This window comes from Peromyscus californicus, unplaced genomic scaffold (assembly GCF_007827085.1).
Source record: "Peromyscus californicus insignis strain IS unplaced genomic scaffold, ASM782708v3 Scaffold_7__1_contigs__length_154581171, whole genome shotgun sequence".
NCBI lineage: Eukaryota > Metazoa > Chordata > Mammalia > Rodentia > Cricetidae > Peromyscus > Peromyscus californicus.
The window spans coordinates 123,283,190-123,309,476 of NW_026294595.1; the positions used below are offsets into that span (position 1 = coordinate 123,283,190).

General features: G+C 43.8%; 1 protein-coding gene across 1 annotated transcript; it reads right to left on the reverse strand.

Annotated features, from left to right (window-relative positions):
- Positions 1–22,306: 22,306 nt before the first annotated feature.
- Cd93 (CD93 molecule) lies at positions 22,307–25,063 on the reverse strand. Its single transcript, XM_052725012.1, has 2 exons — positions 22,680–25,063; positions 22,307–22,436 (listed from the first exon to the last, which is right to left on the reverse strand). Exons 1-2 carry the CDS (start codon positions 24,788–24,790, stop codon positions 22,412–22,414), a joined length of 2,136 nt encoding a protein of 711 aa, XP_052580972.1. The 5' UTR covers positions 24,791–25,063; the 3' UTR covers positions 22,307–22,411.
- Positions 25,064–26,287: the final 1,224 nt, after the last annotated feature.

The following is a 26,287-nucleotide window of genomic DNA, read 5'->3' on the forward strand; positions in this document are numbered from 1 at the left end:
ACCCCTGAGGCAAAGCATTCAGTACATGGACTCTTTCCAGATGTTGTAGTCAGACAGGGTACAGCTATCCTTCAGCTGCTTGGTGTTAAAGATTATCCTCTGCTGGTTTGGAAGGATGCTATATTTGTCCTAGATCTTTGCCTTGACATTCTCAGTGGTGTCCCTGAGCTTGCCCTCCTCCACAAATGCTTCTTTTTGAGTATTTTTCATCCCAGTTCTCTATCATTTCAAACTGGTGGTCTGTGTAAATAATGTTTCTAGAGATCTGCACCAACACAAATATCTGTGAATATCTGTGATTCCCACTGCTGGTGGCCCGAGTCCTGTCAACACTGCTGTGGTAAGTGCTGGCTCCTCCTCCTTTTTCTCTTTCTTCTCCTCTTCATCTTTGACCTCCTCTTTTCCCTTCTCATCTTCTCCTCTTCTTCCTCCTCCTTTCCCTTCTTTCTCTGCTCTTGCCTCCTTTGCCTCCCACTTCCTCCCTTCTTTCTTCTTTTCATTTCCCTCTTTCTCTTCCTCCCCTGCTTGCTCCTCCCCTTCTGTTTCTTTTACTTTCTCCTCTTCCTCTTTCTGAATGAAAACATACACTAAATTTCATGTCAAGATTAATGAAAATAAAAATGTACCTGTTCTCCTTTCAAGTTGACAGAACTTCCAAATTAAGAACCACTAAGTTGAAAGAACATAGAACTCTCTGTCAGTCAAATTACAACCTCTAGTATTTTGTCAAGGTACATTATGTCATGTTAGGCTCTCCCTTTAGTTTGCACATCATACTTCTCATAGATCTTATTTTAATTTGAAACACAATGCATTTTTGAAAAGAATATGCTCTTACACTCAGCAACAGCACCCTGGAATCTAGCCCTTATAGAAGAGCCAAGAAATTCAGAAGTGTTATTTGAAAGATGTCAAATGTGCTTTGACTTCTCACAAACATTTCCTGGGGGGTAAGTTCAGAGCTCATGAGTACACAGCACAAGAGGCTTAAACATCAAGCATGTGTAGAGAATATAACTTATTTTGGTAGGGAAGAGAATATAAAAAAAGAACTATCTATTTTAATGTTATGATACAAGAATAATTTAATATGGACTTTAAATTATTAAAGGTGAGAAATCCAGCAGTGAAACATCTGTCCTAAAATTAATTGAACATATTTAATGCTTGCCTTTAATCTTTTTTGGGAAAAAAGCTGAACATTTCATTAACATGAGAAGTATATTGAAAGTATTATAATTAATACAACCACTGGGTGGAAAGTTCTGGAAATAGCCTTGCCTAATTTAGAAACTCTGTGTGTAACAGTTAAATTGTCTCTGAGTGAAAGTATAACAACCACTTTTTAGTTTTCTGTTTTTTGTTATACAAGTATAAATTTCATAAGTAAAGGTTTCAATTTTATAAAGAAGATGAAATTACTTCTAAGCAATGAAAATTAGTGACTCCCAAGTGCTTTGGTTATGAATATAGTCTCATTTTTGCAGTCTTATGCAAACAGGATCTATTTTGATATTTCTAACTCTGTTCACAATGAGCTTCAGATAGAAGCTTTTCTTAGGACTTAAGAAGATATATGTTCTGCATCCTGTGAGCTTACCCTGCATCAGTAAGCCTGATTCCCCAAACACACATTTTACAAGAGGACAGATTTTTATCCCGTGGGTTCAGGCCATTCAGAAGGTGCCTGGCCTTTCTCTAGTCTTTACCACTCCCAGTTTACTAGTTGGCTGCTATATCACACTATATCTTAGCTTAATGTATAGAAGACAGGCAGTGAGAGAGCTCTGTAGGATCCATGGATCTAGAGTAATTCTTGGGACATCCTAGAACAGAGACAGATATGTTTTTCCATAAAGGGTCAGAATCACTCTTTCAGTATGTGTGGAACCTCCCATCTCTGCTGTAACCAGACAGCCTTGCTTTGGTATCATGAAGGAGGAAAACATTAGCTGCATCCCATAACAATTCAATGCCTGCTGCCTTGTAACAAAAATCCCCAGCACTTTCTGTTGGGAACGCTCAATATTTGCGCTTTCCATCCAACCATTACCAAATAGATTTGAACTGAGTTCTTTCAACAGCTGGCAGAGGATGATACAGGCTGGCAGCGTGTTTTCTGCACATCTGGTTCAGTCAAGACTGTGGATTGCAGATTAACAACCTCACACCCTTGATGGCTGTGAGAGGTGTGACACCTCTAGGAGTGAAGCCTTCAAGGAAAGGAGGGGAGGGGAGGACTTTATTCTGGGGTCAGAGATGGCCAACCCTTCAGTCCATCATTTAAAAATCTCATTGCCACCCACAAGCCTGTGGATGACTGAGAATATCTCTCTCCTTGGAAAGAGCAAAGGAATGCTCCTCACTGGGGGAGCTGCAGACCCACTTACTTCCACCAAGAGCCAGCCCACCCACCATGGGCTTCAAGGTGAAGGGAAGGGTGGAAAACATCCATTCCACACCCAAATCATTACAGATAATTAAACTGAGTGATAATTGATGCCAGATCCCACAGAAGCATTGGCCAAAGCTCCTCTGTGAGGTTTATTCCTCCTTGGAAGGGACTTTTGGAACACACATCAAATTGCATCCTCCCATAGCCCCTTCCAGGGTTTTCCAGAAATGGGGTAACGGGATGGGCATTTATCTGTCTGGTTTTTTCTCGGAATGAGTAGTCACTTTTCTGTTCCTGATGACCAGCTGGCCACTGAAGAACTACTGAGCCAACAGCTGCAAAAGATAATTTTGGCAACACCAGCCATGATGCAAATTTCAAAGTCCAGCTGGTTCCACTGCAAATAGGATAAACACAAACAGCTGAAAAATTAGTAAACCCAGAACTTGAAATACTCCAGAGACACTGAAACTTTCAATTTTATCATCTTGCACATCCTGCTGTTGTCTGTGGTCTTAAGCCTAGACATCATTTTTGTATTTCATCTTTCTGTCTAAAAGTTGTATTTCATTAGGAATTAATCAGTCCTTGTAAACAAAATATTTGGCTTCCTGTTTCTCTTTCTGTTGCTGCTGTTACTCCATTGCTGATCCAATTTCTTTCTAAAGAGTTGAGAATCTCATTGAAACCCATCAGTCCCCAGGGTTCAATAAAAGTAACAAAGATGCAGATGCTCTTCCCTAGAATTCTGGATGCCTCAGGGCTCTTGGCAGAATGAAATGCAGTTCACATTGGAAAGAGGGTGGCCTGCTGTGCACAGACTGAGGAATAGAAGAGTCTACAAATAAGGAATAGTCTACATTCCTTGCTCAACATATATGATCCCAGATTGGCTCTTTCCATTTCACCTAGACACTTGTTAGAAACGCAGAATATTTGCCTTCACCCTATGCCTTTTGTGTCAGAGTGTGCTTGCTGAAGAGATACTAGGGGAGGGTATTTGGGAGATTTGCTGCATATATTCCCCTGGAGGAGCTGTGTTAGAGGAGCCAACTGGTCAACCCAATGGTCTCAATGAGCATCCTGCACAGGAGCTGGGTTTTCCCTTTGCCTCCCATCAGGCTATTGATGGTCTTCTCTCAGAGTGGATCAAGACAATAATTTTGTATCTTCTCTACTTCAGCCACTGGGGACTTGATTGAAAAGAGGATTCCTGGCCTCCAGCCCCAACATACTGGATCAAAAGCTGAGGTGTTAGCCTCAGCCTTCCACTGGGTTCTGAGGCACAGGCTTGAGGAATATAATCTCACTGGAGGAGGCATGAACTAATGGCTTCCAAGATTCTTCTCCCATCCTCATCACCCTAACTCTCCCTCCTGGGCTTCTCACTTGGAACTTGGCTTACCCTTTCTTGGCCCTTGTAATCATAGTTTCTGACCCTGGGCACAGTTACCCCAAGCCATGCCCTGATGTGGTGGTAGAAATCTACATTTAAGCCAAGATAAATGGAATGTTAGAATTTTGACACAAAGAAAAGTAGGACAAGCATCGATGTCATGAAGCTGAAAGTTACAGTAGCACGGAAGGAAGAGAACTGACCGACCCCTGCATCTGGGGTCTTCAGAACTCACAGAGCAGTCATGTCCTGCCAAGCTCTGGATTTCTTGTCAGGGTAAAGGAAGAAATCCTCATTAGATTTCTGCCACTACAGTGAGGAAACTGACCATGCTACTGAGTGTCAGCCTTGTCTGTATGAACTTGAACAAGGTTTGAGTGTGGTACACTGGATTGCATGTTGTTGGTTCTCAGACCTTTCATCATCAAGCCTAGCCCCTATCATTAGTCAAAAAGCATTATTAAATATTGTGAGGAACAAAGTTTATTAGGTCACACACCTTAAGGCAAAGTCAACACGCCTTTTCTGCTAAGGGCCAGATGACAAATACACTGGCCTTTACAGGCCATTTGGTCTCTGCTGTTGCAGCAGAAAAGCTGCCACAGACTGTATGTAAATGAATACATGTGGCTGCCTTCCAATGCAACTTGGTTTATGGACTGTGAAATTTTATAATTCTCACGTACCATGAAATATTTTTCTTCTGTTAATTTTTCCTAAACATTAAAATATGTAAAAAACTATTTTTATTGGCTCACAGGCTACATTAAAAACATGCAGTGGGACAGATCGGGTCTTCAGGCCGTCGATTTCTCAACTGGCTTTGCACACACTGAAAAAAGAATCTCAGAAGATTTCAGACTTTGCTTACAAAAGTTTCTTCTTGTTGAAAGAAGAGCTAGAGATAGAAAGGGGAAACCCAATGACTAAGAAGCATTTTATTCAACAGATACAGAATAAAATTCTTACCCGTTCTGGCTGTTGAACAAGTCATGGGGTTACAGAGGCATTAATGACTGGAGGAAGAGGAGGAAAAGAAAACTCAAGATGCACTGGAGATTGAAAAACCTAGAGCCACTAGCTTTGTACCACAGAACAAGAAAGAAGTGCTGTTCTGTGTCTTGAGTAAGAGGAAACGCATCCTCGTACCCTCCAACAAAAACACAATCTCAATAGCTCCAGATCCCCCATCTTCACTGGACACCGGGGATACCTCGTTGGGTAGCTTCCTGAAAATCTGAGACTCCTTCTTTCAGAGCCCTCCAGTCTCTGAACTCATCACCCCCGATGTGTGATAATGTGTCTCTTGTTTGGCTGTTAACAAGATCTATCTTTCCTGCTACCAAGGAGCTTCTATCCTCTAATTAGGTCGGGCAGAGTCAGCCAACAGGAGACATAGTTTCTGACCCTTCAGACTTCACACTTGTGCACACTCCATTTTGTACATGTCCATTCTAACTGATCTTCAATGCATTGGACTACTCTGACACTATAGACCTAAGTTGTGTTTTTTTGTTTTGTTACAATTTTTTTTACTTAAGAATTTTTTTTATTCATTTTACATACCAACCACAGATCCCCCTCTCATCCCTCCTCTTACTCCCCCCATCCTTCCCCCCTGACCTTCCCCCATACCCTCCTCCAAAAGAGTAAGGGCTCCCATGGGGAGTCAGTAAAGACTGGTACATTCAGTTGAGGCAGGGCCAAGCCCCTCCCCGCTGCATCAAGGCTGAGCAAGGTATTCCACCACAGGTAATGGGCTCCAGAAAGCCAGCTCATGCACCAGGGATAGATCCAGATCCCACTGCCAGGGGCCCCTCAAACAGACCAAGCTAAACAACTGTCTCCCATATGCAGAGGGCCTAGTCCAGTCCCACGGAGGCTCCACAGCTGTCTGTCTAAAGGTTGTGAGTTCCTATGAGCTTGGTTCAGTTGTCTCTGTAGATTTCACCATCATGATCTTGACCCCGCTTACTCATATAATTCCTCTTCCCTCTTTTCATCTGGACTCCCTGGTGCTTGGCTGTGGATTTCTGCATCTGTTTCCATCAGTTACTAAGTTGTGTTTTTAAAACTCAAAAAAAAAAATACCTGTTGTTAATAACAAATAGTATAGTACTTTCTATGATAGGATGTACACATTTACAGTTGTTGTGACAGCCAGTTACCACAAGCAAGTGGTTTATAACAATACAATATCTTACAGCTCTACATATGAGAGACCCAGAATCTCAGACTCTACAGAGCTTAATGCCTTTTGGGAAATCCAGGCAGAGTCTTTTCCTTCATCTTTTGTTAGGGCTACCAGTCCAGGCCCTTCTTCCTTCTTCAAAGCCAACAGCATAGAAACCATCTTCTATTCTCTCTCTCTCTCTCTCTCTCTCTCTCTCTCTCTCTCTCTCTCTCCCCTCCCTCTGTTTGTTTCTCCCTCCTTCCCCCACTCTGTGTTTCTCTTCCCTTGATTGACTCTTTTTTTTTTTTTCCAAGACAGGCAGGGTTTCTCTGTATAGTTTTGTGCCTTTCCTAGAACTCACTTTGTAGACCAGGCTGGCCTTGAACTCACAGAGATCTGCCTGTCTCTGCTCCCGAGTGCTGGGATTAAAGGCATGCACCACCACTGCCCGACTTTGATTGACTCTTATGTCTCCCTGTTCTACCTTCTACAAACCGTGTGAATGCACTAAGCCATCAAACTAGAGCCCCTAGAGCAGTGGTTCTCAACCTGTGGGTTGTGACCCCTTTGAGGGGGCGTCAAATGACACTTTCACAGGGGTTTTGTGTCAGATATCCTGCATAACAGGTAGCAGATATTTATATTATAATTCATAACTATAGTAAAATTATGAAGTAGCAATGAAATAATTTTATGCTTGGGGGTCACCAAAACATGAAGAACTGTACTAAAGGCTCACAGCGCTGGGAAGGTTGAAAACCACTGCCCCAGAGTGAAAGGACAGTGAAGGATTAGTAACCAAACCAAGTGGGAAAAAGCCTTCTTGCCAAAATGGCATATGGTCCCCAGTATTTCTGGTGTAGCACATAAACTGATACAGTATTTGGACTGCAGTTTATTAACTCTTAAATGACCTACTCATCTCTTTCTCCACTAAATTGACTATTTCCAATTAAAAACTTCTGTTGTCAAGAGCATTACCCACTGGACAATCAAATTGTCAACATCTGTACTGTAATGAAAGGGAAAGTGTTTTCTAGATTTTTGCCACTCTTGTTGTGTTTTCCTTTAAAGGAACGTGTTATGCACAGCACCGTGTTGGTGCAGCCTGTGCTGGTCAGGGTTTGCATTCACCTCAGGACTGTGTTAACAATAAGTGTCCTACATTGAAAGCTATCTGATGCAACATGGTGTGCACAGAGTTCATTGGTAGTTGTGGTCATGGGACTCAGTCTTCCTCAGATTCCTCTTTGGAGTAAGGTCTATGTAGCATGAATCTTAAAGAGTCTTATTAATAAAAGCAAACCCATGGCCAGTTATTGGGGTGAACACTGGAAGATCAGAGAAGCAGAACAAGCCATAGCTTCCTCACCTCGCAATTCCTCAGCTGATCCTGTTTCCTCAGATTGGAAGCCTCTGTGTCCTTATCCAGAATGAATCTCAGCTGTACTGCTGCTCAAAAGCCTAAAAGCTTAACCAGCCAAAAGCTTCTAGTTTCTGGTCTTCATGGCTTATATACCTTTCTGCTTTCTGTCATCACTTCCTGGGATTAAAGGCTCTTGCTACCACACCTGGCTGTTTCCAGTGTGGCCTTGAACTCACAGAGATCCAGGCAGATCTCTCCCTCTGGAATGTTAGGATTAAAGGTGTGAGTGCCACCATTTTCTGGCCTCTATGTCTGTCTAGTGGCTGTTCTGTCCTCTGACCCAGATAAATTTATTAGGGTGCACGATATATTGGGGAACACAATATCACCACATATCTATGATAGCATTTCATTTTCCAGAAATGGTGACACACATGCTAACCAAAACTGTGTAACTATGCCATTTTACTCAACGATAGATGGCAAAATTACCTTTAAAATAACAAATGAACAGTCCACATTCCTGACAATTGGCCAATTTAGAAAGCTTTATTTTCACATATATGGAATCCCTCTCCTTAGAAATGTTATAAAACACTTTCTCTGTAGATGTCCCTGATGGAAAGTTCTAGAATCCCTGCCATGCTTGATGTTTAGAGTTTTGGGTTAATATTAAACCCAAACTTTATTATATAACATTTCCCTTCATTCCTTCCATTTTCTGATAACTTGCTTTGTGTCAGGCATCATATCAAGTATAAATTAAAATTCATTTCCTTCAACTCTTATAACAAGTGTCCACATCATTTTTATTATTCCCCTTTTACAGAGGATGAAACCAAATTTAAGCAGATTAAATTGGCCAAAGACATGGGGTATCTGTGAAACCAGGACTCAATTCTAAGTCATAAACACTAACATCCACATGTGACCATATGTTTACACTTAAAATGGCTTAGGCAAAATGAAATGTCAAAAGAAATATGAGCTTGTCTATTTTTATGCTTCTGAGACATTTCAAGTCTTCATTCAGGCAGTCTTGTGAAAGGGGCATTGGATAGATGAAGAGGCACAGCCACTGTATTCAAAATAGTCCCGAAGCAGAAACCCCCATATGCATTAGTTTTCTTTTTCTATAACAAAATGCTAAGACTGGAAACATTATAAAGAAAAGAGAGTCATTCAACTCACAGGCCTTGGCAGATGGAATCACATGACAAGAGTTCCTGAGAGGGCACACAGGGAAGTGACCAAGCATGTTGGTAATCTTGCCATTAGCAACCTAATCTCATTCGAAGCACTTCATTATTGAGAGACCTAACTTACCCCCTGATGTGAATCCTAATCCCTTCTAAGAGCAGTGACTTAAGCTCTATGTCTTAAGGAGTCCACTAATTGCTCAATAACACACACTGGGGACCAAGCTTCCAGAACATGAGCCGTAGCACCAGATTTTCATCAACAAGAAAATGGATATAAAAATGGTGGCATATTGAATTCCATTCAATAGCTTAAAGAAGTGAACGTGGAACAGCATGGACGAATCTCAAAGCATTACACTTAACACAGAGCCAAGCCATGGGATCATCTTGAGCAAGTATTTCTAGTCTTGGCTGTCTTTCTAGAAGAGTGAATCTCCCTGAGCTCAGCCTCTTCTCTCAAAATGAGGATGAAGCCTACATCTCAGAGTTGAGGACGTCTTTTTCAGATCCTCAGCCGTGGCTTCCACCAGTTAGTGCAGAGTTTTCCTACTCTGACCTCCTTGCCCTTCCTCCCACATTCTTCCTTCTGTGGAGTACTAGACCCTTTTCTTCACAACTCCCTCAATGCCAAGTTCAATCTTAACACCCCATTGTTGGCCTAATATTCACTGGGGGTCAAACAGCATAGTCAGCGTCTTCCCTGAGTTCAGCCTCTCGCATACAGCAACACTGTAATTAAAGCACTTGCTTCTATTTGGCGTGCAGTTTCTGTATTCACTCTTCTACCACCTGAAAGCTCAGCGCTCTCTCAAATTCATCCGAACTCCCAACACCCAAGAGGAGCTAAAGTACACCGTACAATGCATTCGTAATTAAAGACAATTGTTTCATGAATGCCACCTCAGGGTGAATTTAAAGACAAACCATCACCAGTTTGGAAGGCATATTTGTAAAATATCTGTCTGAGAAAGGACTAGCCTCCAAAATACACAAAGATTTCCTGAAATTCAACAGGCAAACAACTCAAGTTAAAAAAAAAATGGCCCCCAAATCCCAAGAGACACAGGTAGCAAAGATGTATATAAGCAACATATCTCGGTGAGAACTCCAAATTAAAACAGTGGGACACCAATACACAACTATTAGAATGACTAAAATCCAACACTTACACTTGATGACAGTGTAGGACAGTGTGGCTGTCCGTAGCAGGAATGCAGAATGACTTGGATGCTCTGGAAGGCTGGCTCTTCCTTACAACATAGGTACACCCTTACTCTCTCAGTCATTAATTCTACCTCCAGGCATTTATCCAAATGAGTTGAAAACTTCGATCCCCAAAGATGCCTGTCTGAGATTATTTTAGTAGCTTTATTCATGATTGTCAAGGCTCAGAAGTAGTCATGATGTTCTTCAGCAGGTGAGTAGAAAACTGCCAATAGAATATTAGCCAATGATCAAAACCAAAAAAAAAATTTATCAAGCCATAAAAATGGCTGGAGAAACCTTCAATGTACTCAGCCAAGTGGAAGAAGCCAATCTGAAAATGCCACACACTATGCAAAGCACCTTCCCCAAAAAGACAACGCTATGTAATCAATGAACAAAATCATAGTTCTCAAGGGAAGCAGCTTGAATGGAAAGATCACAGAGGACATTCATGCCACTAAAACTGCCCTGTCTGATATTGCTGTGCTAAAATGTGTGATCAATCACTATGTATATGTGAAGACCCATAAAGCACACAAGCTCAGTATTAACAAGGTCTCATGGTGCACTTACATGCTAACCCAGAATTCAAGAGTCAGAGGAAGGAGCATTAAGCGTTTGGAGCCAGTCTTGGCTCCACAGCAAAACAGTGTGTTAGAAACAAAGTTATGGGGTCAGAAAGACAGCTCAGCATTTTACAGCATGTTCTACTCCTCCAGAAGACCTAAGTTTGGTTTCTAGTACCCATATCAGGCAGCACACAACAGCCTGTAACTTCAGCTCCAGGGAGATCTGATGCCTCTGGCCTCTGCAGGCACCTGCCATCACATACACATATTCACATACAGATGTATACATACATATAATTTTTTTTTTTTTTTTTTTTTTTGTTTTTTTTTTTTGGTTTTTCGAGACAGGGTTTCTCTGTGTAGCTTTGCGCCTCTCCTGGAACTCACTTGGTAGCCCAGGCTGGCCTCGAACTCACAGAGAATTTTTTAAGTAGAAAAACATTAAAATTATTTTTAAAGACATCTATTTATTTTATGCATGCATGTATGCCTGGATGTATTTATGTGCACCATGTGCACGAAAAAGTCCTAGAGGTCAGAAGAGGGTATTTGATCCTCTAGAACTGGAGTTCAGACAGTTGAGAGCTATATGTAGGTGCTGAGAACAAAACCCAAATCTTGTGCAAGAGCAGTAAGTGTTCTCAACTGTTGAACCCTCTCTCCAGCATACACCCTCACCCAGAAAATTCTAAGAATGCTTTAGTGGGTGGACCTTTTGCATGAGACTCAGAAATACAGCATTTATATGTCAAGCATGAGGCTGAAAGCCACGTACTGGTAATGGAAGACCACAGAGACAAAATACAATGAACAGTCAGTGCAGAAGCTCTCCTTTGGCTACTCTGAACTTCTCATTTTAAGAAAAAGATCAAGATTTTTGATCATTAGATTTTATCATGTGCAAGCAAATTCACTGTCAAATATAGTTTATTTACATATAATCAGAATCAGAAAAATATCTATGACATATGTTGGTTCTCTATATTTGTATATTATTCATATACAATATATCTTTTGATATATTGTGTAAATGTAACCACAGGGGTAAATGCCCCACCAGAAGAATTTTTAGTAGGCCTGCAGCTTAGCCTACTTATGAACATAATTTCCTTTAACAACCCTTTAAAAATGTTTTTTGGGTTATTTTCTTGTTTGTGAAGCTGATGCATGGGTTGATTCCAACTCAACATGACTCCAGATTTTGAAATAATGAGGCCCAAATGAGTCATCTTTTCCTTTGCTCAAAAAGGATAAATAACTCATGCTGAAGACCATTCAACATGTAATTCAAATTAATAGATGTCGCTTAATTTCAGCCACAAATCCATTAAGCATCCAATCCAGTCCCAGAGAGCATTGAAGTAGCCAAACTGGGCATCTGGTCTTCTTTGTGCAGTGGAAACAAAACAAACCCCAAATCCATCTTAATGAAAAGCCATGACTTTATCACCGATCCAGTTCCACTTCCAGCTTGGCACCTGTAGACTCTGCCAGAAGCTTTGCCGTGGTTGTTTTTGCTTATAAAGTTTGATAATAGCAAAGGTTGTCTCCATAGTGAAAAAAAAAAACATGTCCTTTAAAGAGCAGGCCTGGATTGATTGACTGCATGTAAGAAGGAAATGTAAAAGGATGTAAAAGAAAGAGGTTGGCACTTCACATTTATGAAGTTAATACTCAGTATGAGGAGAAGAAGATGGCAACGGAGCAGACAGGAGATGCTTCAGGATGAGTATGAATAGTTTGATGGAGGTTAGTATAACAAAGCACTGCCTGATCACTAGGCTCTTTTGTGTGGAAGGCTTTCATGGCAGCAGGGTCGCAAGAGTACATCTCCACAATCGCTAATGCTGAACAGTAGGTTTGGGCAAGGGACAATCAGGAGAGAAAAATGAGATAGCACAGGCCAACTCAAACCCACAAGAGATTCATTCACCTTTTACTACCTCTGGAATAATAAAGCCTGGGGAAACCATGTCTCGCTTCTCTAGAAAAATAAATTCAGACCATATCTTTAAATCTTTATTTTTCTCGAACATTGATGGGCAACATTTTAAAAATCAATGCTGTTAGGCTCTAATTTATATTCAATAAGTTTTACCCATTTTCTGTGTCGGGTTTAATAAGTGATGGCAAATGCAAACATCCATGTAACCACCATCTTATCAAGACATGGTAGCTCCATGGTTCCATGGAGGTCCTTAGATTCTTTACAGTAAGCCTCACTTCCCTCTCACCTAATCACTAATCTACCTTCTCTTATCATAGATTTATTTCCATTGTTCAAGAATCATACAAACTAACTCCTAAGCATCCAGCTTGCCTTGTCCTCCTGAATCCTCCTTAATAGCTCATTGACTATAAGACGTTTCCTAGTGAGGAGTGTTCTCCTCTATAGACAACCCATGGGCTTTCTCCAGTTCCCTGCTAGTGGATATCTGCATGGCTTTCAGGTAAAAGCTCTACAGATAAACTTCCTATGAAGATCTACGGCCAAGACTACAGAGGTCATGATTTCATTTCTATTAAATAACTATCTAAGAGCAGAACATCTGGATTCTGAGAACTCATAGGTATAGTACATGCTTATAATATGTGAGGACTTCAGTTCAATTCCCAGCATTGCAGATCCCCACCCACCCCACCTAAAACAACTGGTATTCACAATGAGGTTATTTTTTAACTCTTTAAGAAACTAGGAGCTGGTTTTGAAGAGCCTACACCACTGACCTTCCCAGCAGCATTTATCCCAGTTCCAACTGAGCTTCTGCCGGCCAGATATGTCCATAAAGCAATCCGCATACTCCCTCTCCCTCCACTACTGCACACAAGCACATCGTCTAACAAAAGCAGGAAAGATGACCACACAAGTCTAAACATGGATGAATGCGATCTGCCTTAAATCAGGTAAAGCCCATTGTAGGGTATGTAATGACTCTGGGGACTGCAGAGATTGTCTTTAGTACATGTGTGTTGGGGGGGGGGGGCAGTATGTAGACATAAGTATGCCTGGTTGACCATAAAACATTGTCAAAATGCACATATTGCTCAACCTTCCACTTCTCCTATTCCAAAAGGCCGAAAGCCAGCTTGTTCCCTAACTGAATGGTTGACACATATTTTTTTTTCACATTACAGTTCCCAGATGTAGTTTCTGTTCATGTTTAGTAGAAGTCAGTGAAACCTAGTGATCTACCCCCTATATCAGCATCTGTCATCTGTGAACAGATTCTGAAATTCTCTGTCCTAATGTCCCTGTCTGGGGGGAGGGGGGGTTGGGCACAGAAATACTACCTATTGCTCAATAAATCAATGCTACTTCCTGTTGTATGATATTTTGGTTGTGTTAATCACCAGTTAACCATAGAGGCCAGGCAATGGTGGCACACACCTTTAATCCCAGCACTTGGGAGGAGGAAACAGGAAGATCAGGAGTTCGAGACCACCCTGGTCTACACGAGATTGAGCCAGTCTAACAGAGAAAGAGAGACAGGTGGTGGTGGTGTACGCCTTTCATCTCAGCACATGGGAGACTCAAGCCTTTGATTTCATCACTTGAGAGGATCTAGCCTTTGATCCCAGCACATGGGAGACTCAAGCCTTTGATTTCATCACTTGAGAGGATCTAGCCTTTGATCCCAGCACATGGGAGGTGGAGATAGGAATATGAAGAGGTCGATCTTGGCTCACTCAGTCTGAGGATTTGTAGAGAGAAGCTGACCCATTTGGTCTGAGATTTCGTAGAGGTAAGAAGTCTCTGGTGGCTGCTGCTCTGCTTCTCTGATCTCCAGGCAAGCTTTATTTGTCAGAACACAAACAAAATATTACATATCACACAACAGCTTTCACATTCAATAAGTTTTAAAAGTTAGACGATTTTAGTAACATTTATTATGAAATAATATATCCTGCTGGCCTTCTGTCCAATGTAACTGGGACTGGAATATAAATCAGGGCACAATAAGAACACGATCTTTGCCCTCTCCAGTGTCTTACAGTCTCTCAGGAAGCCAGGACACATAACTACTCAGTTATTATGGCGAGGGCCATCCGAGAAATCACGAAAGCCAATTTCTTCCTTAAAGACTGAGGATCCCTGAGGGAAGGAGTTAGGAGATGGTTTAGAGAGCAGATCTAAGTAAGACAGGGAATGTGGTGTTGCACTAGCAGCCTGTAGCCAGTTGTCAGAACTTAGGTCAGACTCTACCTACCAGCATCTCATCTGCACCCAGAGATCCCACTACTCCAAATGAAAAGTCACTGTGGTCAATGTTGGACCACCTGGAAGTTCTGGGACTGACCCATCCATAGCATCTGAACTGCTTTCTACTACTGACCTACAAAAGCAAGCCATCCAGTGAATTACCACATATGTGTTTGCATGACTTCCCTGTGCTTTCAGTGACACCATTACCCTGGTCCCTCTCTCACTGTTCTCCAAGAGCTATTTGCAACTTGAATCCTCCCATCAGGATTGACAAGGGAGCTGGGATGGAAAGAACTGGAGACCAGGTAGCTGGGGTAGCCCTTGTCCAGGCAAGCAGTGGTTGAAGGTGCGCAGTTCCCACAAATAGACACAAGGCAAAGGAGTAGCCAATGGAAAGGCAGCTGAAGGGCCTCAGGAGCTAGGTGATCAGGGGAGGCTCTTGCACGGTGTGCAGGCGTCTAACAGGATCTCCAAGGCCTTGACATGATTCACCATGCCTCTTACAATGGTATGCCATCTCCAAGTCAGTCACACATTTGTATGGATTTAGCAAGTACCATTGCATGTCAGTTCCTGGTCTGGGTGGCCGGGACATATTAGAGAGCAAAAGTAAGAACAGCCTAGTGGGGCTGACTTTATAATAGATGAACACAGTTAGCTTGACGTCATTGTGAAGGGGGCGTATAAAAGAAGCCTCCAGGACCCACAGTCTTGGAAATGCAAGTAGAATGGCTTCTCCATTGCAAAACGAATATTTCAAATTGAAGAGAAAAAAAAAAAAAGGAAAAGAAAAGAAAACCCACACGAAGTGAAAGCTAGCTTCGTGATGACACAAAGTGACACCAAAAAAAGGAAGAAAAAAAGAAAATTACAGTAGAATGAATAAAATAAAATAAATATTAAAGCCAGACAACACATCATTTGAATGAAAGGATTCTAACCGTTATATTTCTCTTCCTGGCAGAGGAAGCAGCCTACTAGGTATGTGTCAGTCCCCCAAACAACACAGCCCTTTATAGAAACCAAACGATCAAACCCGGGGAGCTTCTGGCAAACCCCAACATGGAAGGGAGACTTCCAGCAAGGCCTGGGAGGGCTGAGCAGCAGAGGGCAGGGCTGCAGTGGGATTGGATGTAGGAATTATATATACATGGCATGCTTGAGTGCCCAGAGATGTGATTGTTTTGACAATGAAGAAAAAATGCGTCTGTACCCAATCTTAGGGGAGGGGCAAGGTCTCGGAGAGGGGAAAAAAAAAAAAGTAAAAGTTACCATTTGTATCTTTTTTGTTACCACGTCATCATTTTCACCATTTTACTGTTGTATTCTACTTTAGAAGGATCCAGTGTAACAGACGTCATAGGCTCAGCTTAAGGCTTCTTACACATACGTGTAAACAGGAGTTTAGCCTAATATGGAAGAGAGAAGCAGCATTTTTCAGCAGGAGGGGATATGAATAGCAGACGGGCTGCTAATCCCCACAAGGGTCCACCAAAACAGCTTTGCTTTTCTTCAGACATGGTCAAGAGGGTCTATGTGGCTTTGAGGAATAAAGACCTTCATCAGCTGAAGTGAGACCTGTGGAGAGAGCCCAGTGAGCATCACCACAGCAGCATCCATCCCTGGCCCTTTGTACTCTCTTTCTTCTTTTTTCTCTTTAATTCTGTCCTTTCTTCCTTTCCTTCTTCCCTCCTTTCCTCCTTCCTCCCTCTTCCTTCCCACCTTCCTTCTCCCCCTCTCTCCTCTTCTCCCTTCTTTCTTTCACTTCCTCCTTTCACTGATTTTAACATTATGAACCAGGGTGAAATGTAAGAGATCAATCAACACCCAAGACAATGGAGATGAATTTCAATAAACCCCAAGAAATAGAATTAATCAAGAGAAAATGGCTCATGACCTGCTCTAACTGCGAGCTTCCTGGAGAGTGCCCTCACTGGGCTAAGCAGTCCTGTGAAGATCTTTCGTCAAATCCTACTTCTTTGATTAATCGTTGGTCTGAAGAGTTATCAGTTCCTTCATTTTGTCTTCCTTCCTTCCTTTCTTTCATTCATTCTTTCCATCTTCCTTCTTTCATTCCTTCCTTCCTTTTTTCTTTTTATTTTCAAGAAAGACTCTCACTATATAGCTCAAACAGATCGTGAACTTAAGTCATCTGTCTCCTCTCAAGTGCTCAGATAGTCATGCACCACCAACCCTAGCTCTTTCCTCTCTTCACTGTTGACCTGCCCATCATCTCCTATGAGATGGATCTCCTTGAGAACATCGAGAGGTTGTGAAGAACCAGTCCACAGGTCTCTCTTAAAGTCGTTCCGTGTCACTCTAAAATGTAATTCAGAAGAAATCTAAGCTGAGATTGCTTTGGTTTGGGGGTATATTTTTGTCTGATACTACCGTCCTTTCTTACCAAATACATTTAAGATTAGACTGAGAACTTGGCATGCTCACTCAACTCACAACAAACACCACGATATAAACATAACTCTGATCTCAACCTAGGTGTCTGACGACAATGAAGATGTACAGTGGATATAAGTAACTCTGTACATTGAGGGCTTTGGTAAATGAATCACTTTTGACAGATTTACCTGACATCTGAGTACGCTACAGTCACCCAACAATGCCACTATTAAAAGGGGATACCTTTGTTCACAACCTTTCCCTAAACCAAAGAACATTGGTCTTCAGTTGATTCAGCATGAAATAGGTGTTAGAATCGTGTGTTTCTGGGTATCTGCATATTGTGTCTATGTCTATATTTGTGTGTGTTTACTGAAGCATGCTGTGTGTGTGCTATGTTTGTGAGCATGTATCTGCATTTGTAAACGTGTGTGTGCATGTTGTGAGTCTCAGAATAAGGTTATATTTCCCAATGAATTCTGAATTCTGTTAGAGCCTAAACTGCTGGAAGATCAGGTTTATTTAACTTTAATGGATATTTATTGGAAGTGTCCTATGCCATTAGCATTATAGAATGGAGCCCTTTATCTCACTTAATCCCTCTCTTTACCAAGCATACCATCTGAAAATCACCAGTTATCATCTGCTTCCAACAACCCAGAATCTTAGTGAGATCTTTGCAGCCAAACAGGCAATGATCCTGTCCAATTAGTTAAATAAACTGGCAGAGCTTGGCTGACAAAGCGGAGATAATGCCCTGAGATAATTGTAGGGGGTGCTTTCTGATCACACCAATTGGCTGCATTTAATTATCTACCCGGCATCACTCAGGCAATTAACAAGATATTGGGAATTAAGGGTGGCCATGGTGACCAAGATGAGAATGTGAAATCTGGAAGGAGGAGTAGGGTTAGCTCTCAGCTGTCATGGCCACTGTCCCCCTGCAGTATAGTCTTGCTCTGTATCCCATGTCTACCAAGGGTGCTTCCCGAGACACAGCACCAACAAAGCCACATACAACATTTCTTTTGGTCGGAGACATGCCATCAAGGTAACTGTTCACAAAGGGTCACATAAATTTAATAATCACAAAGGAAGTTCTTCCATATGCTTTAAATTGCCACAAATAAGATGAAACAAGTCCAAAAAATATTGTTCAGAGTTTATTAGGACAGGTACATAACAGGAAGCTCAAAGATTGACAAAGCTACAACTTCTTGAAGGGGACCCTGAGCCTCCCTTCAGAATGTCGTCTTGTAGGTCTAAGAAGACATATACCCTGTGAGCCTTCCCTCCCTACAGCCTGGGAAACCTCATTAAAGTCACTCCTGTCTGAACAGTCCATAGTTTCAGGAGCCAGGAAATTGATCTGATGCATGTATTTTAAAATACTTACATTCTTACTGAGGGCTCAGGGTGTGATGACTAACATTTACGATAGCCCACTGACAACAGAGAACAATGCTGACCACCACACAATTCAAGCTTAACCCCCATCTGCCAATGAACTTCAACTCGGCGGGGGGGGGGGGGGGCGGGGGGGGGTGGATAACAGGTTAAAGCTGCAGAAAGGGGCCCCTTGCCACATGTCAGGTAAGATGGGGAGGATGGAAAGTCCAGAGTTAACAGCTGAGATAGATGGGTACTGTCGAGAATAGGCCACATGATGCCGTTTTCAACGAGCTCTTGAGTGAGGGGTCATCAGGGTGTCTGGTTGTTGAACCCATGGAGGATTGAGGTGTGTCTGTCCCTCTGTTTTGGTTGATAGGTTTCACAAACCACACACAGTCAAGACCTGGGTTTGAGAGCCAGGGAATGGACAGATGTTTTCAGGACGCCTATCTCAGATTCCCATGCTAAATCTATTGTTGAAGGACATGGAAATATGCAGGGGCATTAAGCCATTTTGCAGGTGCTAGAAAGCAACGCTTTCCTGTTTTCCTGATTCAGACAATGGGGAAACTAAGAAGAAAAATAATAGGAAAAGGCTTTCCTATATTTGCTTTAAAATTTTGTGTTATTTTGAATAGAGTAATCTTTTTTCCTTTTTTTGGTCAAATCTCATCTCTGTTCCTTTAGTTTTGGCAGAAATATTTATAGGAAAAGAGGATTAGAACAAAAAGACCTAATGATCCCATCCACCTATTGAAAGTTTGGTTGGTGAGAAGAGTCCACAGAAGGGCTCATGGTTAGGAGCTCAAAGAGGTGGAAAACTTCATGAGGAGAAAAAGAATTCATTTCCTAAGCAGTTTGCCCTGCACAGTGAACATAACCACACACTCAGAAATGTTTGAGTTTCACTCCACATTCCCCACCATTCTGGGGAAAGTGTCAGAATAGGCCTTCCCAGAGCTTTGCTAGCTTGTCCCTGGGTAAGAGCCTGAAAGAAGGAGAGCAGTGGGCGCCTCCTGCTTCTTTTCTTTCTGGTCTTTTTGCTCTCAGTCAGAGCCGGGTGGGATTCATCCAGTTACTGTCACTGAGAAAATGCCATGAGACTGCACAGTACTATGAAGTGGCTATGATGATGGTGATAGTGATGGTGGTGGTACAGATGAATGGGTCACCAAAGCCAGAAGATGGATACATCTGGGTTTGCATCAGAGCCATGCTAGCTAGATAGCAGGGAAAATGAGGCTTAGATTTCCTTTACAAATAGCATTCAGGAGTCCCTCCCAAGGCATTTCTTTCTGAGTAGTTCATTTTCTAAGCTCTTCATATTACTGTGTGGGGGCTACTATATCACCTATCTTTATTAATGAACAAAAAATAATTATGTGGCTGGGGTATAGCTCCTGGAAAGCACGTGTCTAGCATACTACAGCACTGGCTTCCATCACCAGCACCACATAAAAGACAAAAAGGAATGAATGATGGTCACCTGAAATTAAGGAATGAGAAGGCTGAAGGCTTGAAGGCATGGCCCCTAAATTCTCTGGAATTTTTTGGAAAATGAAGAATGGGAGGAGATGAGTTGGTTCTAAATACAGTTTTCCCAAGTATGGACTTAGGAAAATTCTGTTGCCAAGCAGACTCTTCTCTCATCCTCATAGGCAGGGGATTGTTTTGTCCTTGCTCGCTGATTTCTTGGGTGATGGGGGCCAGTGGAAGTTCACTTATCTACTGCTTGGCCTCTTAGATGCTCTAACCCCAAATTTTCCAGTCTCAAACATCACGACAGCAAGAAGGTAGAAGAGAGAATGAAGCACCGGTTTAGGAACAGTGAGTGGCTTCCTTGGCCTGGACACGTGAGGTATGGTTCTGCACAAGGCTGTGGCGGGTCAGTAGATGAGAGAGCTCTGCCTCCATGGGTGGGACTGATACCGAAAGCACACTCTGAGGCAATATGTTCATTCACCCCCTTCCTCTCTGGGAGTCCTCACGGCAAGGATCCAGTGCCCTTGAGGGTGTTGGGGATAGGGTTTCATGTCTACACCCTAAGTGGTCTTCGTTAGTTTAAGTCCCCACACAGCAGTCTGAGCATAGACCAGGCAAGGCTATCGGGAACCTAGACTCAGTTTATCTTTCTCACCTCAAGCCATAAGAGTGAGCAGTGGAAGGCCTGGAGGCAAAAGTGCTGTATTTGGGTTCATGTCTGTATGTACAGATACAGGCATCTATCTAAAATTATCTGCATGGTGGGTGCTGGTCTCTGTAAAGGACTGGCTGCCAATCTCAACTATTGCCAGGGGTCCTAGGGCCAATGAAGTTTCTTGCCAATTAGATATAGCTTTGATCTCCCTTAGGTTTTAAACATCCAAATTCCAAGTGAAAGCCAGATGGTGAGCTGATTTTTAAATGCACAGATTTCAGGCACCCCACTGAGCTCTGTCTTTCCCCATCATTCTTCAGCTTGTGTTTGTGTGTGTGTGAGAGAGAGTTTTGTCTTGTCTTTATTTTTTTAAGATATTTCCTTAACTCCATAGGCCTTGAATGTGGCCATTATTCATCTTCACTCCCCAGATCAATTTGAAGGATGGATGCTTTTGAAACCAGAAATGAAAGAGCATCCTGATCTGAGAGCAAAGACTCTGGATCCCATGATGGAGACACTTTCCATGTCTCAGCTTTCCAAATGTCAGAGGCAGCAAAAAAAAAAAAAAAACAAAAAAACCCTCCATGATACTGAAGGCTTCCCAGAGATGCTGAAGTGACTCACCAGGGCTGCCTTACAGGACCCAGACACACCAGTGTAGCTGGAACATCTCCAGCAGCAACAAGCTTAAGGCACACTTTTGCAAATGTACACTTTGAAATAAACATGTCAATCATAAAATGGCTCTAAGCAGTTTTAATGGTTGGAAAATAGCCTCCCTGCTCTCTCTTTCCCTTCCCCTTTCCTCTGTATGTTCGTTTTTAAGCAAACAGAGAGAACCTTCTGTGTGACTAGTCCTTGGTTTGATGTGTGCCACACCCACAAAACAGGGCTAAAGTCCTCCAGATGCACTCTTAACTGTAGATTGGGTTAAGTTCCATTTAAGTGACAGTGTTCAAAGCAAAGCCCATCACCTGGTTCACACATCTTTTCCTTACAGTCAGAATAAAAGGCCCCCTATCCAAGCTTCCCAGTTAGGGATGCGGTGAGGGGACACAGGGGAGTGGGGTTGGGGGCCTGTGCTGGCTCAAAGACAAATTGTTCCTGGGGTTTTATTGTTTCTCAGTAGTCAAGTGTGTTAACATCAATCCATTCAGAAAATTTAGTTCGAATATCTGTTAACCTAATCCCTGCTGCTTCCTCCTGGATTATGCTGTTACCAAGGCCTCTCACTCACTTGAAGCAACTTTCCAGTTCCCAGCTGTACTTGCCCATAAGCCCAAGACCATCAGAAAGTTAAGAATGAGGGGGTAGGATGTCTAAACATCCTGCCTGCTTGCTCCCTAAGCAGTTGGTTGAACTTCCTCTCATTCTGACAGTTTCAACAATACTGAGGGGGATTAAGGGGAAATGCCAGACGGCAAATGTACACAAAGGCAGCCATCCTGAAAAAGTCCCGCATAGGAAGGGTAGAGCCTTCTTCTCACACAGTTAAATAATTAAATGGTTTTGTTCTCTACCCTACGAAGGAAAAGGAATTGTTTCCATCCTAATTAGCACCAGTAGCTCCTTTTCTTCTCCGATGAATGAAGAGATAAGAAAAGTCTTTGAAGCCCGCCCCCCACCCCACTTCCCCCACCCCCGTGACTCCTCAAGTCCTGATTGGGAACCAGAAGAACACATTAAATCAGTTGATTTTGGATTTGAAAGGGTTATGTGAGTGAGGCTTGTCAATATCCACAAAACTCCCCACAATGACAAGCCAACACACAGTTTTCAGGCCTAGACAAAGCAAATGCAGCTGGAGAATACCTGCCCATCCCATGTCACCAGGCTCTTAAGGGGACAGTGCACATTCTTTGCTGAGAGTCCAGTCCAGTCTTTCAGAATGATGTTGGTCACCCCCTTATCGGGGACTGGAAAGTTCTGAAAGTAGTGGCAGCTGCCTGTGTTTCTACAGCCACATTGTCTTCAGCAGTCTGTCCCAGGTGCTGGGCTGTGGGAAAGAAAAGATTACAGTGTTGGAAGCCATGGAACCTTGTCACATCTACATCTTGGTCCCTTGCCTCCACTCCACACGCACTTACAGGATAGGCTCCCCTGGGACTGGGCTGGGGAGGTTGGGTTTAACATCAAATGGCCAGCTGACTGTTCCTGTCTCTTCCCCTCAGTACTGTGATCTGTGCTTCCCACCCCACATCTGCCCACCCAGGTACCCAAGTAACCTCTGGCTTCTTACCTGTACTGATTCTCCAGGGCTCGACTCTCGGCTCGCTCCGGAACCCAGGAATAGCTGTCAGCTGCATTCTGGGGCTTCTTCTCTTTTATCTCTTCCTTCTTGGCTCTCCGTTTACGATAAATGAGAAGCCCTAAGGCCAGAGCCAGCAAGAGTGAGATGGCCACCACAGTGCCCAGGATGTAGAACAGAAGCAGCTTCTGCCCATTGGTGTCGCTGTCACTGTGTGCCGCCACAGAATCTTCATGTGTGGGCTTGCTGTGGCCAGTGGCCGTGGGGAGGTGTGTACTCAGCTCCATCCAGACACCAGATGCCTCACTAGGGACTGATATTTCTGGTGGAACAGAGGCATTGGGGGTATCCGATGGGAGGGAGGGGTGATCTGTGGTGTGTCCTCCCTTGTAGACATTCTCAGAGCCTCTAGAAGAACTGGGCATTTCAGAAGGAGGCACAGTACTCCCCTTTCTATCACCTTTGCCATCCTTTTGGGGAGGTCTGGTTGGTGGTTCTAAAGATACAATGCCCTTGATACAAGAGACTCCATTGGGAGCCAGCTCCCAGCCTGGCAGGCAGCCACAGCTGAAGGAACCCTCCGAGTTGAAGCAAAAGGTGTCACATGGATTGCCGCTGGAGTTCAAACACTCGTCTATATCCTCACATTGGGTACTGTCTTCCCCAGACAAGGCATAGCCATCTTTACAGGAGCAGTGGAAAGAGCCAACAGTGTTGACACAGTCATGGGCACAGGGCGAGTGGGCACATTCATCCACATCCTCACAGACCTCCTCTTTGGGGCCACTGGATTGGTAGCCCACCCAACACTCACACTGGAAGCCTCCAGGAGTGTTGATACATCCCTGGGCACAGGGGGAGTCCTGGCACTCATCTATATCCACACAGTGTACTTGGCTAGAGTCCAGCTGGTAGCCACTTGGACACTGGCATGTGTAGTTTTCGCTGAGGGGTACAGGATGACATGTGCCCCCTCCTGTGCATGGACTGGAGCTACAGGGGTTCCGAGAAGCACAAGTTACTAAGTCGTCCAGCAGCCGAAATCCAGGCCGGCAGCCACAGCGGAAGGAGCCATCCCCACCTTCGAAGCAGTCCTGCTGACAGCCCCCATTGTTGAAACTGCAGCCAAACTCGGGGCTGACACAGAGGGGGCCTGAGCTGCCCCAATGGAATATACCTGGAGTCTTTTCATTGCATATGAAATAACGAATCTTATTCTCAGCCTTATCCCCACAGGCTACATTGGCAGCAGAGGCAAAAGGCACAGCCTCCAGGGAGGAGGTGGTGGCCTGGAAAGGGGTGGTATAAGTCACCTGCCCTGGACCACCCAGGGCGAGGGGACTGCACATGCCTTTGAAGTTGAACTTGCACAGGAAACCTTCAATGTTTTTACCTGGATCATCAGGAGTCCCACAGGGGCTCTCATACCACTTGGGGAGGTGACTAGGGTGAGGTGTCAAGGACAGGTCCAGTATCAGGGACACACAGCGCTTAGAGGTACAGGATCTCTTGCTCTCTTTGTACCAGTTTGAATAAGCTGTGTCCTCTCCACCACCCACCCAGCTGAAGCCCTTCATTGGCAAATCATGGTACGTACACTTGCCCTTCTCTCGCTGAAGCCCGATCCAGAATTTGCCCATCTTGGCTTCCAAGGGTTCCTTGGTCTTCAAGAGCTGAGCCAGGGCTTGCTGGACGTGCCGGGCCTCCTCCTCGCTCTTCACCGTGGCTAGATTGCCTCCATTCTCATTGCAGCGATGCTGGGCTTCAGCGGCGCTCAGCTTGCCCCAGTGGGCAGTGTAGCAGGCAGTCCCCTGGCATACGACAGCCTCTGAATCAGCAGCAGCCCCTGCCCAGGGCTGACCCAGGAGCAGCAGCAGCAGCAGCAGCAAACCTGTTGAGATGGCCATTCTGCTGTGTCTTCTTCTGGGAGAGGCTAGACTCCCCCACAATGACAGCAGCCCCCTCTGGATCTTAGAGCTTGGCACCCGGTTGTGCTCCGAGGGGAGCTGAGGGCTGTGGCTCTGCTGCAAAGCCACTACAGCTCTGGCGCAGAGAAGGTTACAGACTCCAGGCTTTTTACGTCCCCCTGACCCAGGGCGCATCCTGTGCTCTAGTACTTCTTATTTCTCACCGGATGCTGGGGCTTCCTGCCGTGAATAGCATTCTGACTCCTGTTGCCTTCATCACGGTTTTGTTGTTCACAGGACGACCGTGTGGCTGGTCTCTGGCTCAGAGCTGTGGAAACACGATGGGGAGTACAGAGGAGCCAAGAGATATGGCTGCTTTATTTTGGGTCCATTCACTTTCCCATAGCGTGAAGAGCCCCAGTGGCATGCGGTCTAGTGAGCAGAGGCTTTGGGGGCTAGGGACTTGAAAAGGATCATCCAAGTAACCCATAATAAAATTCCATTTCAGATTGCAAACCACCAAAAGAGAAAGAAAAATATGTGAGACTTGAGGCACAAGGCCATGGATAGATACAGTTTTCAGCCTTTTTTAGAAGCAAACTGGATCTGCCTTTTTCCTATCTTGTGCCCCCCCCACCTCCTGTTTTTGGAGTCCTTTTTTTTTTTTCTTTTATTCTTCCAATCATGAACTTTAAATAGATAGGCAGTTTTTAAATAGGATTTCGAACGTGGGAATCTCTGGATTTTCAACAATGCCAAGTTCCCTGAGAACATTAAACCAAATTGGGTGAAAATAGGCCGTTTTCAGGGTTTCCTAGAGCATTGTGAAGTGGCAGGATCACAAGAAAGGTCAGAGAGACAGGAAAATGGACCGGCCTCTCTTGAGGAAAGTGTTGCATGTCTCCTACCTCAAGGCTTAGGGGGAGTTCAAAGGCAGAGCCATGGCAGGCACCTGGACTAAAGGCCCTGAATCAAAGGGTAAATTTACCCAAGCCAGTCACGAGATGTCGAAAACTAGGTTTAATTGTCTCCTGCCACCCCCACATCACTGTGCTCCATCCCACCCAGCTAGACTCAGAGACAAAGTTTTGGAGTAAGTGGTCCATTAAGACATCAAGTGCATCACTGTCAGAAGGAGCCCACATAGGTGATCTAATGAACCTAGCCTCCCAAGACATGGTAAAAGCCAAACCACAGTGTCCTCCCAGCTGAGGCAGGACAGTAGGCAGTTTTTGAGCTCTCCTCTGTCCCTGGCAGCTGGTTATTACACTATTCTCTAACGTGGTCTTGAGATTTCTTTATAAATTCCAGCCTTGGCCTGCCAGACCCTGTGCCCCTTCCACAGGCAAGAGTGAAACAGGCAAAAGTCCTGGTCGTTATTCATTGACCCAGATACAGTTTCTTCCTCCCAAGATGACCACTGTCTGACTGGGACTGGAGTGTGATTGTGACATACTAAAGAAGCAACCCAACAGAACACATGAAACAGCAGATTTGTGTCATCACAGATCCCAAAACCAGTAGGAAGTGGGGAGTATGGAGACACTGAAAGGGAGAGAGAGGGGTAGAGAAAGAAGGAGGAAGGGAGGGCGAGAGGGAGGGAGAAGAGAGAGAAAGGGAGTGACAGAGCCTTTATGGGGATTCAGGATGTCGTCTAGGCAGGGTTTTTAGAGGAATGTTATCTGGGGTTCA